The following is a 17,958-nucleotide window of genomic DNA, read 5'->3' as shown; positions in this document are numbered from 1 at the left end:
AAGGAAGGAAGGAAGGAAGGAAGGAAGGAAGGAAGGAAGGAAGGAAGGAAGGAAGGAAGGAAGGAAGGAAGGAAGGAAGGAAGGAAGGAAGGAAGGAAGGAAGGAAGGAAGGAAGGAAGGAAGGAAGGAAGGAAGGAAGGAAGGAAGGAAGGAAGGAAGGAAGGAAGGAAGGAAGGAAGGAAGGAAGGAAGGAAGGAAGGAAGGAAGGAAGGAAGGAAGGAAGGAAGGAAGGAAGGAAGGAAGGAAGGAAGGAAGGAAGGAAGGAAGGAAGGAAGGAAGGAAGGAAGGAAGGAAGGAAGGAAGGAAGGAAGGAAGGAAGGAAGGAAGGAAGGAAGGAAGGAAGGAAGGAAGGAAGGAAGGAAGGAAGGAAGGAAGGAAGAAGGAAGGAAGGAAGGAAGGAAGGAAGGAAGGAAGGAAGGAAGGAAGGAAGAAGGAAGGAAGGAAGGAAGGAAGGAAGGAAGGAAGGAAGGAAGGAAGGAAGGAAGGAAGGAAGGAAGGAAGGAAGGAAGGAAGGAAGGAAGGAAGGAAGGAAGGAAGGAAGGAAGGAAGGAAGGAAGGAAGGAAGGAAGGAAGGAAGGAAGGAAGGAAGGAAGGAAGGAAGGAAGGAAGGAAGGAAGGAAGGAAGGAAGGAAGGAAGGAAGGAAGGAAGGAAGGAAGGAAGGAAGGAAGGAAGGAAGCGTTCCAGAACCCACTGTGGCAGACGATCCCCTGCTTTGGTGCATGTAACTTCCCCCTGTGTGCAATCCCTCTGCAGCCAAGCAGTATATTTCCCAGGACAGAATATTGAGGGAAACCCCTCGCATACACTAACACAGGGTAGGGGATACATGACTGGGGGGGGAAGGAGAAGAAAGATGGAAGTATTGAGAAAGTGGGAAGAGCAAAGAGCATGGGGAGAGGGTGGTGAGGGTGAGGAAATTAGGGAGAGGGGAGCAAGAGGAAGGTCATGGTGCAGTGAAGGGGAGGACATGGGGGACAGGGGAGTCAAAAGCAGGGTGAAGGGGAACAGACAGAGGAGAGGGGTTCTGGATTGGGGAGGGCAGTGAAGGGGGGGAGATGGGAAGACAGGGTCAAAGGAGGGGATGAAGGGGAGGAGATCAGGGAGAGGGGAGTCATGTGTTGGGAGAGTGGGAAGAAATGGAGGAGAGGGGAGTCAAGAGGGGTGAGGGAGAGATGGGGAGAGGGGATCAAGAGGCAGGGAGAGGGGGTCAAGGCAGGGAGAAGGGGAGAAGATCACAGAGAGGGGATCAAGTGGGGGAAGGAGGGTAGAGAGGTTTGGAAATCTGGGAGAAGCAAGGAATAGGGGAAGAAAAAAAGGAGGGGAGGCAAAGGAATAAGGACACCTAGGACAACTCTGCTTTGCGCTACACAGCATAGGTGGCTGCTTTTTCACTTGTTATGGTTTATTTTTTTCCTCCCTGCTGCACAGAAGGCTTCACCCCACCCATTTCTCCTTGCCCTTGTGCTTTATGCTCCTTAGTTTGTGCTTTAATTGTGCCACAGGGAGAAGTAAAGAGAAGCAACCTTTGTTTATGTTCACCCCCCCCACCCCCCCACCATAGGGGCTGGGTTTTTGATTTCCATAACTACTTTGTGCTTCTAAGCTTCCTTTTCCACAGAGGAGAGATGGGAAAGTGTTTTTTTTATTATTATTATTCAGTTGATGAGATTGTTCCTACTTTTTTTGTGTTGGTCCCGGGGGAGGTAGGTAAGAGCTTTGCCTTTATTTCATAATGGTGCGGGACAGCAGGGATGGGGAAAAGGGTCATTTTATTACCACACTTGATTTTTTTCTATCTTCCGGACACTCTCTGAGCCCAAGGAGGGCACACATGTCCTTTTTAGTAACATGTAAAGCAAGAATGCTACAACACAGAGGGTCAGAGTTTAAGTGAGAAGACCTCATCTCCCCCTTTTTCCAGCCCTTTCCAAAGCAGCTGTCAACTGAAGTGCAGTGTCAGCACTGGTCATCTTCATCCTCTTCCTTTTGGCAGACATGCAGAGTTGGTTGAAGCAAGGCAGTAGACACAAGGGCAGTGCTTTATTTTTTATGAAAGGAACATTACAAACACAACTTCTCCAGAATCAACTCCATGGTGATCAAGGAAGGTGAAAGAAAACAAACCAACAAGTAAACAAACAGAAAAACACAATGGTGATAAATCTTGGCTCACATTTCTAAAACAAAAACATCAAAGAAAATACACTGTAAAGTGCCCGACTGACTTCACAGAGCGTAGCCAAAGGACAGTGAGGATGCCGCTGCCTTCTGTGATGCCTACACATGCTCCCCTGTGTAGAGAGGGTAAAGTGAGATTTGAGTCTCTTACACCATTTGAGACACAAGCAGCATATGGCAAGGACACATGCAGGAAATATCAGAAATTCATGCCACAAAGATTGGTCTCTAATCACTAGCCTGCAGCTTGGCCCGGGGGGCTGGCTCTTGCCACATGAAACCCCATGACAGGCCTGCAAAAGCTCTGCTAGACATCATTTAATATAGCAGTCTACCCAGGCTATATGAATGAGCTCACGTGGCACAGGGCACCGTTACTTAGACCACATGCACTGTGGCAGGACAAGAGTTAAGGCTTTTTAGCCACTTGAGCTTGGCGCTCTCTCCTGAGACTCATCCCTGGCAGCAGCACCCCTGGCCGGAGGCAGACCACCGCCACACACCACCTTTAAACACACTTGCACCGACTTCAAGCTTCAAGTCGGAACCAAAGTGGCTCTCAAAGTTACATGGAGCTAGTGGCACAAACAGAGGGGATACGGAAAGAGAGAAACACAGTAGTGCACCCCCACAGAAGGGTTTACCTGTTCTCCACCAGAAGGCCAGCAGGTGAGGTGACAACAACACATGAAGAGTTTGGCCAGACTCACAACTGTTATACATCATGTGCTAGAACCACCAGGGCTGTCCCACATACCTGCAGCAGCAGCCCCAGCACCAAGCTTGCCTCTCTGAAAGCTCCCCAGACACTCTGACCGAGGCTGACTGCATTCCTGGTAAAGCACTACCCATTTCACAGAAAAAGAGCAGGACCAGTTCACCATACTGCTGGCTTCTGAGTGCATGAGCAGAGAAAAACAACCACAGGCCTTTCTCCCAGACCATGTTACACACTGACTTCACCTTCTCTGCAACTCAACACCCTCCAGCAGGTTCAGCCCCCATGCTGAGCTGTGCGTGACCTCGCTCGGTTGCTCAGAGCCGTGCCCAACAACGCAAGTGTCACCGCGTGCTGGCCCCAAAATAGCAGCAGTCAGTGCTGCTGGCCTGCATGTGCTGCACCTAAGAAATGAGCTCTCCTCAGTTGGACAACATTCTCTGCACCAGAGAGGAAGGCCATCAAAACAGCCCCTTCCTGCTTGTTAACCATTTGAATCGCACTGCATCCATTTATAAGGCTGCCAATTTACAATGAAACTTATAAGCTACATAAAATGAACAACTCACGCTTTGTTCCCTTTGCTAATACTTTAAGTCCTGTCTGCAGGCTGCAAGCTGTTCATCCAAGATCTGGGGCAGGCTACTGGAGTCTTTAATAAAAAGACTGAACTTCACCCAACTGCGACAAGCACTCCACCAAATATTGCCAGTTGCAACCCTTGACCTAGGCACTACTACTGTCCTAAGAGAGCTGCAAATAATCCCCAAGATACTCTGAAAGGCTAACAGCCACTCCGTAAATACAGAACACTGTTCATCTGTCAGGCAGAGATCTATGCATCCTTACTGAATTTAAAACCTCTCCAAAGGGGACACACACTTCTTCCATATCAACTATTTAAAAACAAAGTAGCTGAGCACACAAGTCTTTTTTTTTCCCGAAGTAACAGTTGACTGACTTTACTTACTGACTGACTTTAAGTCCAGTGTGATTCTATCACCCATGGAGATTTTCCCCAGATCTGTTTTAACACAAGCTCTGGCAATTCCATGGAGTAATGGAAATGGAAAGAGCAGCCTCCATGTTGTTTGGATAGCCATGCAGTTAACTTTTTTTTTTTTTTTCTTTTTTACTGCAAAGCAGATAATATACTGACAATTACATGAGCTACATCTACCAAATCCACAAAATCATCTGGCACAAAGACAACTTGCTCCCACAAAAGCTCTCTGAACGAGGTGACGGAATGCACGTGAAGGCCACCAGTCTGCAACAGCCACCATGCAGTTAACATAAATAAAATATCATATTTACCAGATGCAACATTCCCAGAGAATTAGTGCCTGGGTGGGAGTGTCCAGCAACAGCTGCTCAAGACCAGCAGGGGCTCTATCAAGTCTGAGCACTGCAGCACAAAGCACAAGGCTGAAAGGCTAAGTAGTGGCCAGTTCTTTGCTCTCACTCTCGTTCTTCCTGCCCTCTCCCAGCCCTTGAAAACACCCTGACTTTCTAGCTCCCTGGAATCCCACACTGCCAGCCTTGCCAGCTAGAGGACACACAGTGACAGAAATGCAACTCCCAGCACTTCCAAGATTAAAATACCTGAGAGAAGCTTGCTGCACTTTCTTCAGGCAAAAAGGGAGGCCTTATAAGCAAGAACTACTATTGTTACAGGTAAGAGGGAAAGGCAGGGCAAACTGGAAGCCATCGAAAGATTTCTTCCAAGGTTTCCCATTTATTCCCAGCAGAAAGTCACCTCTCAACTGTCTTAAAAAGCCTGAGCCAAACACACAGCAGCAAACAGGTCCAAACCTAGTAGCACGAACCACAGGACACACCATACCAGCCTGGAGACTGTCTTCTCAGAGCATTCATCTAGAATTCAGAGCACAAAACAGGCCCCCAGGCTCCATGGCATCAGCTCCGGGATGCCTTCTTGTGATACTTTTCTCCACCGATAGCCTGGAAATAAATCTGCACTCTCAAATAAGAGGTAGGGGTAAAGGACTCCAAGACACACACTGTATAAAACACCAATCTGCTCCATTTCATTTCACTGCTTTGAAATCTGTAATCACAAAAACCTGACAACGGATTCTCTTAAGAGGCAGGGCTGACTTCAGCATGAAGTCTCTAAGGAACCCCTTCCCCTTCGGTGCGTAGCTGGGCTACGGCTGCCCAGGCAGTTGGTCCACAGAAGTTCGAGGTGTGGAGGTAATGTGCTATGTGGCCACATGTGCGGGGGACGAAATGGAAACAAACTCCCGGAGAATATTCTTGGCCATTTCAATATTGTTATGTGCAATGAGCAGTGCTTTCTGAATGTCCTGATATGAGTAGCCTTGGCTCATTAGATTCTCAATCTCGCTGGAGAGTTGCAATGACGTGCTGGTCCCAGCACTGCCGGCTCCGCCTGGCTGGCAGCTCCCTACTTTCCGCTCAGAATTTATTCTGCGTGGCAGAGGCTTTGGCGGCCTTTCTGGAACTTGAGAGCCATCTGAAAAACCTGGAAGGAGAAACAAAGGCATTACATCAGAGAAGGGCACGTGATTGTTGCCCGGATCAAAGCAGGAACAGTTTTCAACTGATTGCCAGGACTTCAAAAGCATGCCCTTGAACGCTACCGTACCCTCTCCAACCAGCCTGTCCTCCCACACAACGGTACAGATTAGCCTGCCTTCTCCTCTGGTACGAGGACAATGGCTATGCAGATTTTTTAAAAATAGGGGGCCACAGCAGGCTTACAGTTTATTACTATTCTTCTTGTTAAAATTTATTACTATTTATTAAAATTTATTACTATTTAAGCAGGAATATATGCATGTATATGAATAGGACTCAGATATGAACTTTCACCAAGATCTGCTCTGTGAAAAACGACAGAGGCACACGTATAGACCCAAGATTTTACTAAATATTCCCTCTAAAACCAACCAACTGCTGCTCTTTCTACACACAACTGATGATGACACAGCAGTGTGGTAGGGGAGCACATGGACAAACCTAATCTATTTGTTACAATTCCTTTATCAGGATCTCTGTAGCAACTGAATTATGTTTTCAGAAGCATCTGCTTCTCTTCCTCTGCCAGCCCACCAGGACTGGCTGAGAGAGTCCCTGCCAAGGCTCATCCCACCTAATGGCTGGCAGCTATGACAGATCACTTAGCCTCCTCTGCCTTTCCTCTTAATCCTGAGGTGTTACCTGCCCATAGCCACATCACACCCTCCTCCCAGGGAGATAAAAAGATCAGTAAGAAACCAAAACTAGGCACTACAGGGCTTCAGCTAACACTTGCAGAATAAACTCACTGCTCCAGATGCCCTCCGCTTCCTAAGGCAATGTCTCCTGACTAATTCTAGTCCTAACCTCCTACATCATAGTAGATTTTTCTTCTCTTTTCGTATTTGAAATCACAAGAGATTCTTCTTCCACAAATATTTTCCATGTCCTTAAAGAAGGTTTTATTTGTCTTCTGCTTCTCTGAGTACTCCATGTAGAATTTTCAAGCCATTGTACTGGTGTGCAAGCTAAAAATCCCTAAAACTAGGTATGTCCAAACCATCCCTTTTCAAGGGCAAGCGCTGCAGGTCCACTCAGAAAAATTAGCAAGTCATCTTAGAATGTTCCTAAAAAACTAGCCCCAGAATGACCAAAATAGCTAAACCTCTTCAGGAAACAAATTCACTGAAGCTTCCTCATCAACCACAATGCAGTTCAACTCACCCCTCTTCAAACTACAAGCTGCTTACACACAGAAAGTCTTTTGTACAATTAGTTCCATGTGCAATCCCCTTTCTTTCAATTTGAAAATCTTTCCCCTTTTCTTTCTCCAAATTGTCTTTGGAAATAGCTGTTTCAGCTTGAACTGCATCTAATTCCTGTGAGGATGGGTCAGTTTCAAACAGTAGCTACTAGTCAGCTTTTTGGGTAAGTGATTAAGAAACTAAATTGTAAGGCACAAAGGAAGAGAACAGAGCAGTTCCAGAGCTTATCCCACAGTAGCCAGCCTTGCTTCTTTTTAGAAGGCTGCAAACACTTCCCAAGCAGTAACAGTCACCACTACCACAAGGTTTTTCTTTAGCCACCCTGCGAAGCAGGACAATAGCTCTCTTCTCATTGCAGGGCAGTAGAAACAAAGAAGGGTCAATGATTAAGCTCAGTAGCTCATTCAGCAGCAGGATGTGAGCACTCTCTGCCTCTTTTCATCCTTGCCAGCCCTGTTCTACAGACACAATGACAGACAAAGTGGAGTGAGGAGGAGTAGCACAAGCTCATCAACTCTGTTGCTCTCCCACAAGCTGAAGACCAAGCTCAGGGACAGTAGCTGCTGGAGCACCTGGGCAAGTAGTCTTGGGTAACCGAGGCTCTGGCTCCTGTCTGCCTCCAGAAGAAACAATTTCACTCTGCAGCAAATTGCCCAAAGTTCAGCTATGCTAAAAGCCCCTGAGCAGGAAGGAGTTTCAGTGCTTCCCTTCAGAGTTACTAGGCAGCTGTAGGGATTAAGTAAAGCATTATTCAGAAAGGCCCTCAGACAGACAAGGCTTTGGCTTTCCCCTGCAGCATGTGCCTCAGAGCCAATAGGACAGCATGTCCTCTACTGCCAGGACACAAAGCTGACCTTAGAGAGCCACTAGGCCCTTCCGCAAGGGAACTGGGAGCACCACAAAGGGCACGTGTGCCATCTGCTGGCAAAAACTGCACCCGAGACTGAGCAGCAGCAGTGCAGGGCCACTTACCTCAGCTTTTACTTGTACACTGATAAGCAGGATTATTCTGAAGGTCTGTTTCATGCCCTAGTACAAAATGAATCCTACCCTTAGGGCATACTCTTTTATCTGAGGTTTCACTAACTCAGATTTAGATGTGATCTGTTAACTCAATGGTTTACATGACCCTGGCAGTACATTGTGTAGGACCCTGTGCAAAGGGAGGCCATGTAAGGGCTGAATAAGGCTGCGGTGACTAGGCTAATCTTGCCATTTGCCTTGGTGGAAATAGCTTGCTGTTCACATTACGCGGATTTAGTTTAGCACAGGCAGCAAACACCGAGAACAAGAACTAACAAGATGCCACCTCCTGCTCTTAGTGCAAGCTGCACCTAATCACACCATCTGCTTCTGTAAACACCTCTTGCTACTTATGCTACATCATCCTGCTCTCGCTGCAACCACGAGATAAGATACCATCCGTGAGGAACTGGTAACCGTAACATAACGTATGAGGGAGTTGCAGCTGTCTATAAAAACACGAAGTTCTCCCCAGGCGGGCGCAGATCTCAGGCATTTTAAGAGATCCATCGCCTGCCGGCTAATAACGCTTGCCCTTTTACCCACCAGGTTGAACGTGCAGGTGATTGCTGGGATTACGGACTAACAATTGCAATTTGTTAACCAAAGCTACCACCTAAAAAGCAGTATAGTTTTTGCATTGCAAAAGGAATTACACAACCTGAATACAAAACCTTGAGTCAAGGACAGCGAAATTTCCAATGTACATAGCAAGATATTAGTAACCACCATGATATGGAGGTTCTCCAACCTGTTACTGGGTCATTTTCCAAAGACATTCGACTGAAGGCAGGTGTGGCATTGGAGATATCAGACAGTGTGCGACGAGCAATAGCAACCGGTAGCGGTGGTTTGGGGATGTCATAGCCATCTTCTTCATTCTCTGATTCCTCAGGGCCATTGTTGGCAGTGGCTGCTGCCAAATTCCCTTCATCTGGATAAAGAGACATGTTCTGAGCTCTAGGATTGAAAACAGTCTCTCTCCCTCTGGGCGAACTGTGTACCCCCCAGAGCCCGCAGACAGTGACAGGACACAAATCTGTGACTGTCAGGCCCAACCCCACAGTTGAGAGGAAGCTCTTTCCAGAAGGTAAGCAATTAAATTTCCCCAGTACTCAATTTAAAATGCCTATGCTGCATGTGGGCTGGCTGCTGCTGCAACGGCACACAGCAGCTGAGCACAGAACCCAAGAGAAATTTTCTAAACCACGGCTGAATACTTTTACAGTTGATTCCAACTCGGCTTCTCAGCAACACCCCCAAATACAGTACACAGAATCAAATATTTCTGCATACATCCTAGCTATTTTGACACCCCAAGCATGTAGCATTTCATTGAGTTTTTTTGGTTTTGTTTCTTTCAGCACGCCCACTCACCAGAAGCGCTGACAGTCTCAAAAGCAGAGGATGCTGCTCGGGAGTGTATGTTGTACATTGCCTCATACATACAGGCATCCGTTTGCTGGTCACATTCTAATGCTCTGAGGAAAAGAATGCACATTCCCTTCAGGCAGCGGTCAACCTTCCCGTGCATCCTGTGCCTGATGATTCAGCACACATCCCTGCTCTAAACATGTTACCAACAGTGTTTCGCGAGAGAGACTATTTGCTTCTGTGAGTGCTCTGTCTATATTGCAGTAGACAAAGCAGTTGAGACCACCAAAAAAACAACTTTTTAATGGCATCTTACATTTTAACGGCTGCCGCTGTTGCCAAAGGACTACCAGCAGGAGGAGGTGGAAATGGTGGACTCCTTCAATGGCTATAAAAGGTCTCGGCAAAAGAGCGGGAGCTGCGTATCATTTACAGCTTACTATGTTACTCTCTATCTGGTGACTATCAGCAAGGAAAGCAAATTGTAGCTAATTCCCACCCTTTTTGAATGATTAGGGAATTTTGAAGCAAAATTCCCACCCTAATAAACAAATGCGCTCCCCTGGACGTATTAAGAGGAAGCACAGTACATACAAACTATCTCACCGTAAATTTGGAGCCATTTCCAAAGGCATCTTGAGCTCTGCTTTTTGTACAGTGGGACCAGGAGGCACCATAGGTAGAGAGGATGGTGACATGTATTCAGTGTCTTCGTCGCTTTCTGACTGTTCCCCAGGTGGCAGTTTTGGTACAGGCAAGGGTCTGTAGACCGAAGAAACAAGATACAACCATTAGAAAAACATTTAAGCCAAACCTAATTCATATCAAAGTAGCCTTTCAAACTCACAGGTGAAGTAATGAGCAGTCATTCTAAAAATGATTTTCTAGAAAAACCACCTCTCTTTGAGGATTCTCAGCAGCACAGATGCAAAGTCACACTGACACAAAATCCTTATGCAAAAAGGAGTTAATATCTCACACACACCACACCTCCTTCACACTATGTTTGGAAAAAACAACTAGCAAGTGAATTGACCAAACTGCTAACGGAAAATGTTCAGTGCAATGAGACAAAAAATAGCTGTGCCCTGACTGCTGGCCTGTCCCATGACCTGAGCACACATCTCACCCTCTAACATACTCCAGAAATAATTCAGAAACCATATGCAACCCTGTTTCCTATTCCTACAGTCTAACTTAACAACCCTCACTCCACATAGATCTGAAGAGAGTAGCTGATTTCACTTAGCTTTTCTTGATTGTCTGTTTTGGTAATCCTTCCAAGGTGGAAACTGAGGCTGACAGAATTGTGTCAAACTATCCCTAGCACCTGCTTGGATAAAGACCTACACTTTACCTTGCTACTATTACTATATATATATATATATACACATATGTATATACACACACACACACACACACACACACACTTGATAGAAAGCAACACACCTGGCAGCTAAGGAGTAGATAGCGTTGGCAGATGAGGAAGGTTTGATTTTAGGGTGCTCACAATCTGAAGCAGCTGGTGGACCGCTGCTCAAGCTCTGAAAGATAAAAGATAAGCATCAGGAGTTAGAAACACTATGCACAGTTGCAAAGCTGTCAGCCAGGCATTCAACATATCCCACAGAGGGATACGTTGGTATCCATATTACGTATTCCAAAGTGATTTTTTGACATCTTAGAAACACAGCACCTTTTTGGGAGCTTTCCCTCACGGAGGTCACAGGCAGGTTTTCTTCTTCTCTAGCCAAATGCCTCTTTACGGAAAAAAGAGCATGACTTCCATAACTTCAAGGCTCCAATGGCTTTGTCAGTCCCCGATGATGTGGGCCAAAAGGTCAAATTTTAATGGGGGTGCAAGACAAAGTATGCAGACGTGTGCACGTACGATAGCAGAATGACTGCATGAGTGCTTTCTTCTTAGACTTTCTGGTTAAACATGTGCTTTAAATATTCCGAAGTTGAAGAACTTGAAGGGAAACAATGGTGGGGTGGAATTGATGAAAGCACTACTGTAACCACACAAGATGAACGGGCATTTCAGCCTTGCTCCTAAGAGGCACAAAGGCACATTCCTAAACATTCCTCACATTCCTCTCCCTTGCCAGGCATCCACCAGCACCTTTCCAACTGTCTTGAAAAGGGTCTCCATCCTATCCAGACATCAACTACAAGGACATGGCATATCGATCCAACTTCCCACAAAATATGTCTACTCACCACCGGGTTGTCCAGGCTGAGTGTGCTCCCAAGCCGATGGGTGTCAGCCCTGGAATCCATCTGAGAGGGCAAGGAGAAGGGAAGCGAGTGCCTGTTTGACAGTTCTCTCCCAGCCCAAGGCTCACCGGGGCCGAGCGCTACAGATGGGGCTTTCGGAATGGGTCGGGATGGCCACGGCTCGCCTTGGCGGCTGGAGGGCCCCGGCGGGGGTTTCTCTCTCACAGGACAGTCTCCTGGTGTGCAGGGCAGTGGTCGTCTCTGAGGTCGACTCTCAATTCCAATGCCAGGTGGTCTGTCCGGAGGGGGAGGTGGCGGGAGATCTCGGAGCGTTGGTGGGATTGGCAAAGGCTTATCCTTGTGAAGGGTACCTGGAGCAGCCTGGAAGGCAGCAGCAGTGCTTAGCAAGGGCAGTTTATGCACAAAATTCAAAGGGCAGCAGACCAGAACATTGCATTTTATTCCCATACCACCAGCATAATATCTGAAAGAGCAAAAAGTGTTTTACCTTTGAAGCGGTCCCAGGACTGGAAGCCCCAGGTGGGTTGGACACCCGCTGCTGCAGAAGATCCAGTCGTGGTGGCACAGGAGGATAGGGGGCCTGTGGAGTTATTGAGAATGGAGAAGGAGGACGCTCGACCTGAACAAGAAAAAAAATGCGAATACTCAAATCCAGTGCCAGCTCTGGTACACGACCAGAGATGAACATGTAGCAATGGCACAACATAAGACAAGTTGTTTTCCTAGAATAACCCATCTCCTTGAGCAGGACTCAAGTTGTAGTAAGCCTGTTTTCCTTTAGTCACCAGAGGGCATTATCTGCTACAGGAGAAACTTTGCGCTGCAGTCACCACCATACAAAGTGCCTTGCTACATTGTCCTGGAACTTGCAGCAAACAGCAGCATGAGCCAAAAATTCCATTTTTGGCCCTTTAAATGTTTGCCCATCTAAAAAATGAGAACGGTACTTATTGCTCTCCTCTTGACAACATTTCTTTTATATTCAAGGCTAGCGTCCTTAACTTTGAAAAGCCTTATACACGTTTGACCTCACCAGTGCCTGCAAACAGAGAGTACTAGCGACTGCAAACCACAACAGGATGTCACATCAAGTAAACTATGCTTTGCTTCCCCAAGCTGTGTACACAAAACAATCTCCAGGAACATAGTTGATCATTTAATACACTATTTGATAGAGTGAAAGCTAAAGAGCAATCTGATCAGTGGTAGGTAAAGCACAACAGACGATTTTCTCGTCACGAAAAGCGGCTTCACAGAATCACAGAACAGTTGAGATCAGAAGCTCATTTTATTCAGCTTATTTTAGTGGATTCAGTTATTAAAACTTAGTCAAATTCAAAGTCACTTCCCCATGCAGCAGACCAATGATGCCCATGCAGCAGGACAGTGATCACTGCACATGTGCAAAAGCAGCCAAAAGCTTTTAAAGAAACACGCAAAGCTCTATACAGAACGTCTCTGCCGTACAAATCTCCTGGCAGGAAGAAGCACTGATGACAGAGTCATCAGACCTTTTTTATACAAGTTTATCAGGCACTGTATTTAAAGGTGTTAGTCAAAATTACTTCCTCAGTAAAACAGCCTGCCATCTATCCAACTAGAGATCAGAAGCTTGGGAAGACTCTATCTGCTTACCTATATTAATCACTGGGGAATTGGATAAATTTCTACTGACAGGAGCAAGCTACAGCTGATAAACCCAAAGCTGCATTGTTAGGCATGCAAGGAAGTGTTCTAAACCTAGATGTAACGGTCCAATTGAAGTCAGCTCCTTTGTTCTTCTGAAATCTGACCAAGACGCCATCTTCCAAGCCAATCCACAAAAAAATCACATATTTTCGAGCATGATCAGCATCATTTAACTAGCTCTAGCTGCACACAGTCAGTGTAAATCCCTGTATATTTCTCCCTCTGTATATGGACTAAAATCTTTTCTCTTGTCAAATCAGACACCCCTCACGTGCACAAGGCACAGACCACAAGAAAAAGGTCAGAACGCGCAGTCTCAGTAAATGCTGCCCCATATACTAGCAAACACTCGAGTACCCTTACTTTGCTACCAGCTAATTCTTTCATCATGAGGAGGGAGTCATCAGTTTTGTCATCGTCGTCATCATCATAATTGGGTGAAGGAGTTCCTTCTGCACCTTGCCGTGATAATCCTCCTCCTCCTCTGGGATCAAATGGGTCTACCACAATCGGCTCCGTCCCTTTGATTTCACAGCGGCAAAAAGGACAACCCTGGCCTTCCGATTCCTTCGGAGAAAAGGAGAGACTTGTTGTAAGAGCACCAAGAGGCAGAAGCGCAAGGCACCAATAACATACAAAGGTTTAAACATCTAACGTTGAAGTACCTTTCGACAGTCAAGGGAGAAGAAAGGCAACCTGAGTTATCAACATAGAGGATTTTCTCTGTGCAGTAAAGAAAGCAGACTTTTTTGGCAAGTCCTCAACAGCTTGCCTATTCTTCGATGAGGAGACTAGGCATCTTACCAGTTTTGCCTGGGCAGATGAAGCTGGCACTAAACACCTAGTACTCCTATAACAGGAGTTTATTTTCCATTCCACTACCAGGAGGAAACTACATAGTTTTCTGAACAAATGTTGGGTAAACTCTTTGTAAAAGGGGAACCAGCATCACTGTGGGAGACTAATACAAGGGAAATGCACCTTACCTGCCATGCAGTGAGACAGGAGGTGCACATCAAATGGCCACATGGTTCAATCTTTACATCCTTGTCATTTTCAGCACAGATTTTACACAGCTGGAATGTGGAGCCCATCTCACAATACAATTCATACTGCTCCTAAGGGAAACAAAAACCAAAACCAATCATACTGGAAAATAAACATGCATGATTAGTCACAGCTACAAGAAACACTGCACAGGATTTGCAGGAAAAGGCAAATGAATTCCAAACAGAAGAACGCAGTGCAACAGAGCAGAAGACCGAAATGTTTTCACTGGAATTTTATGTGCTAGATATATCAAACTTTGAAACAAAAGTGAATTTGAAGTTATTCCACATTTTTATTTAGGTGTCCCAAAAACAGCTTAGGAAAAAAAGGTCCAGCAGCACACTAGATGGCACAGAAGAAGGACTATCTGCTAAAACCTTCTAAATGGGTGTCTTAGTCCGTCAGTGCCACGCAAAGGTAAAGCTTTATTTGATCTTTGCAATCTCTTCTCCCCAGCCCTATCATTCAAAGATTTCAACCACTCCTATAAGTTGCAATACTGTAGCTTTGAAAACAAGCCTTCGGGATACTGGATTGTATGACAGAATTGTATAAACAACTAAGGAGGCCATAAATCAGAAGCAAGCAAGCAAGCTTGATGGGCAAGAACCCTCTGCTCACCTGCGTAACTTTAATATGGTCTTGAGGTGTGGGTTCACACAAGCCTGTCAAGTCAGGATTCTGATTCCGGCCATCAGGGAATAAGTAGCTACAAACAGTTAAGAAAAAAAAAGGAGGGGGGAGAAAAAAGATAATACTCTAGGTATGTGCACAAGAATCACAGACAAAAACAACCACCTAAGATTCCATTTGAGAGGTGGAGGAAGAAAGAAGGAATGAGGGTGAGAAGGAGAAAAAATTGAAGGTGTTTTTAATTCAAAGTTTTGAAATAATTTTCCTATCAGACCAAAACCAAACATGCCATTCTTCAAAACAGAACAGAGATGGGTTTTTTTTCCCCCGTCTTCTTGGCTTTTTTTTTTTTTTTCTCCTTCAAACAGAACGTTTTCACTCCAATCTTCTTAAAGCATACTTCAGTAAAACCACAAGATCCAGAGTTAAAAAAAAGTGGCTATAAGTTTAGTTGTTGTAACACAGGTTTAAGACCCCGTTGGAAAAGAAGTCATGACAAAGGAAATGTGGACAGACACTCTCTACAACTGCAACAGAGAATAGAGATACGGAGTGCAAAAATAACTGCCTGAGTACTCTTGAGTGTCAAATGAGTTAGGCACATAAATTATTCTACTGACATCAATGAGAAAATTGTAGTGTTAATGATTTGAGCTTGTAATAAAAAGGAAGTGATGTGCTAAAGGGTGCTAGTGAGGTCAACAGAGTTGCTTGACTGCTGCAACCTATTGCCTCTACCAACAAACAGAAAATGTATTATTTTAACATCTAACTGATTTCAAGACCTGATCACAGGATTAAGATGCACAAAACTAACTCACATTAAAAAGGGACAGAAGAGACAACGTTGAAAGGGAAAAAAAGTGCTGCTGAAACAGCTACTTACAAGCCTTCCCTGAAGCCATCAATGAGTGCTTGAAAAAGAGGTTTGTTGTGGGGGATTGTCTGAAGAATATTTCCATCTGCAGTAACGTAACCAATGGCCCACTGACCAAGTCGTGTACAGCTCAATCGAAAAATATAGCTGAAAATTAACCAAGCAAAAAAACTTCAGTTTAGACTGGAACAGGCAGAAAAGATTAAATATCAAGTAGTCATCCTTTGTCTGGCTATCTCAAGACAACAAATAGAAACTAGTAAATACCTGGATTATTTAGACCAGCTTTTCTCACTTTACCCCCAGGCAGGTCAAAGTAGACCCTGCAATCTCCTATCAAGTACGGAAAGTATCCAAGCACTGGCATCAACGGGAAATAAAACCCAAGATCCTCGTATCATCCTCAATCATTTCTTTTAAATGCAAGTCAACAAACGCTCTCCCCCCAGAAAAAAAAAAAAAAAAAAAAAAAGAACAGACTGCACAACACTTCCATTTTCAAAACCAGCACATTACTAACAGCCTTCTAACAATCTTCAGAAATGAAGACTCCATCTTTCACACACCAAGAGAATTTTTTTAGCCCTGTTTTACTGGGCCAAGTTAGACCTAGGATGTAAGGAGCCCAAAAACTGCTCAGATCCACAATCGCCCCAAGGCATGTGTGTTGTCCCATCCCCTCCCTGTCCTGCCCCAACTGCCATGTCACCTCCTCACCCAGCTTGCAGTTTTCTGCCAGCACAAGTGGGCAGCTGCTCTGACTCTGTGTCTGAGGCTGGCTTTAAATGAAGGTGCAATCCCTACAGCTCTCCTGGCCAGGTGCAAGTAAGTCGGTAAGCTACAACACATATTAATATTTCCCCTTCTTCACGGTCCTACGCTGCTCACTCCACGGTAAACATTTGCCTCCGTCTCTCGCGCTCACACCAAGCTCTCAATACAAGGCAAGCTTCCTCCACCCCACCCCCCCGCCCATATTTTAAATTGCTGACAGAGGACAAAGAAAAAATCCCTACCTCCTCGGGCCAGTTCAATAATCAGAGGTGTTAGCAAGATCAACCTAAAAGGCCACTTAGACCAAGCACTAACCTGCCAGGTTTGTGAATGAACTTCTGAAGCCGGGCTTTTACCTCATCATACGTTAGGAATGCCATATAACCAGGATGAGTCACCGCTAGGCTATTCCAGTTCCTGAGCAGAGAGGACCATGGCTAAGAAACAACAGAGAAACACATTAACTGTGCACTTCCATCAGCACTTAAAATACCCCTTCATCAAATGGGTCAGTTCATCTGTTAAAGACTCAGATTTCTTATGCCACTAGAAATCTAGCAGAGGAGTTAGAGCCATATGCTCATGCAGCAGCCTCAGAATTTGAGTTCCATGTCAGACAGACCTTAATCAAAACTCCTTTAAATGAAGAGCAAGGAAGAAGTCACCAAAGTCACAAAAAAAGACAGCCCAAGAACAACCACCAACCCATACTGCTACTGCAGAGAAAATGACTCATTTCTGAGACCGGGATAGAGATAGACTTTTAATAAGATTATGTACAGGATCAGAAACCATGACTAGTCACATCTTCAACACTGACTGCCTATATGGCCTCAGGAAAGTGACCTCTCCTCTCTGTCTCAGTTTCAGAGTGTATAAGATACTCATGACTATTCCTCAACCACCTAACCTCACTTGGGTGCAGCGAGGATTACTAAGATCTGAGTAAATAAATTAGTACATACACGTTTAATATTCCTAAATATCAGACACACACAACCCCTCCCCCCACGCCCCCAAGACACACACACACAAACCCGTCTAATAACTTTCAATCCTCCAATTGGGCTTCTGTTTCTAGAACGTCACCCGATTTTTCCACCTTTATCAGCTTGCCTAATAGAAGATATCACTTTTACCTAAAAACTTGGCTTCTCTTTGAAACTGCAGCTACTCTCAGCTCACTCTGTGTATCACAGTTGCAAAAAGCACTGAATGAGATCAGATACATTGCAACACCAAACATGGGAATTTTTCAGCGAGACTGATCTTAATTGCAACCCACCCTATCACATGGGAAAAGGCAAGTCAGAGCCAAAGAAGTAAGGGTTTGTTCTGGTAAATATCCAGTTGCACCATCAGGAGCTACGCTTTTGAGCTCAGTGCTATTAATGACCATGGGTTAGAATTTTGCCTGTTATTAATATCCCTTATCCCCTCAGTAAGGCAGATATTTCTTGCACGCACAACACCCTGGCTGTGTCAGTTCAAAAGCCAGAAAACCCCTATTTCCATGCTCATACACCATCCTCAACATCCCCCACAGAAAATATATGTGACAAGAAGAAAAGGACAGAAGGAAAGACAGACTGACAAGCTAAGCTTCATATTTTCTGGCTGACAGAGGTTG

General features: G+C 45.3%; 1 protein-coding gene across 1 annotated transcript in view; it reads right to left on the bottom strand.

Annotated features, from left to right (window-relative positions):
- Positions 1-4,942: 4,942 nt before the first annotated feature.
- The window catches only part of CBL (Cbl proto-oncogene), a 31,492-nt gene continuing 18,476 nt past the window's right edge, over positions 4,943-17,958 (bottom strand). The window contains exons 5-16 of the mRNA XM_088527382.1: positions 16,644-16,765; positions 15,564-15,701; positions 14,666-14,753; positions 13,981-14,112; positions 13,358-13,561; positions 11,793-11,924; positions 11,288-11,665; positions 10,514-10,608; positions 9,671-9,826; positions 9,068-9,171; positions 8,442-8,624; positions 4,943-5,406 (exon numbers count right to left, since the gene is read on the bottom strand). Of these exons, the coding sequence (XP_088383508.1) occupies positions 5,123-5,406; positions 8,442-8,624; positions 9,068-9,171; positions 9,671-9,826; positions 10,514-10,608; positions 11,288-11,665; positions 11,793-11,924; positions 13,358-13,561; positions 13,981-14,112; positions 14,666-14,753; positions 15,564-15,701; positions 16,644-16,765 (2,016 nt within the window). The 3' untranslated portion in view covers positions 4,943-5,122. The remainder of the gene's footprint in view (positions 5,407-8,441; positions 8,625-9,067; positions 9,172-9,670; positions 9,827-10,513; positions 10,609-11,287; positions 11,666-11,792; positions 11,925-13,357; positions 13,562-13,980; positions 14,113-14,665; positions 14,754-15,563; positions 15,702-16,643; positions 16,766-17,958) is intronic.

Source organism: Tinamus guttatus, unplaced genomic scaffold (genome assembly GCF_059628265.1).
Source record: "Tinamus guttatus ecotype Peru unplaced genomic scaffold, ASM5962826v1 Tinamus_guttatus_pri_ptg000284l, whole genome shotgun sequence".
NCBI lineage: Eukaryota > Metazoa > Chordata > Aves > Tinamiformes > Tinamidae > Tinamus > Tinamus guttatus.
This window is presented reverse-complemented; position numbering and strand designations above follow the sequence as displayed.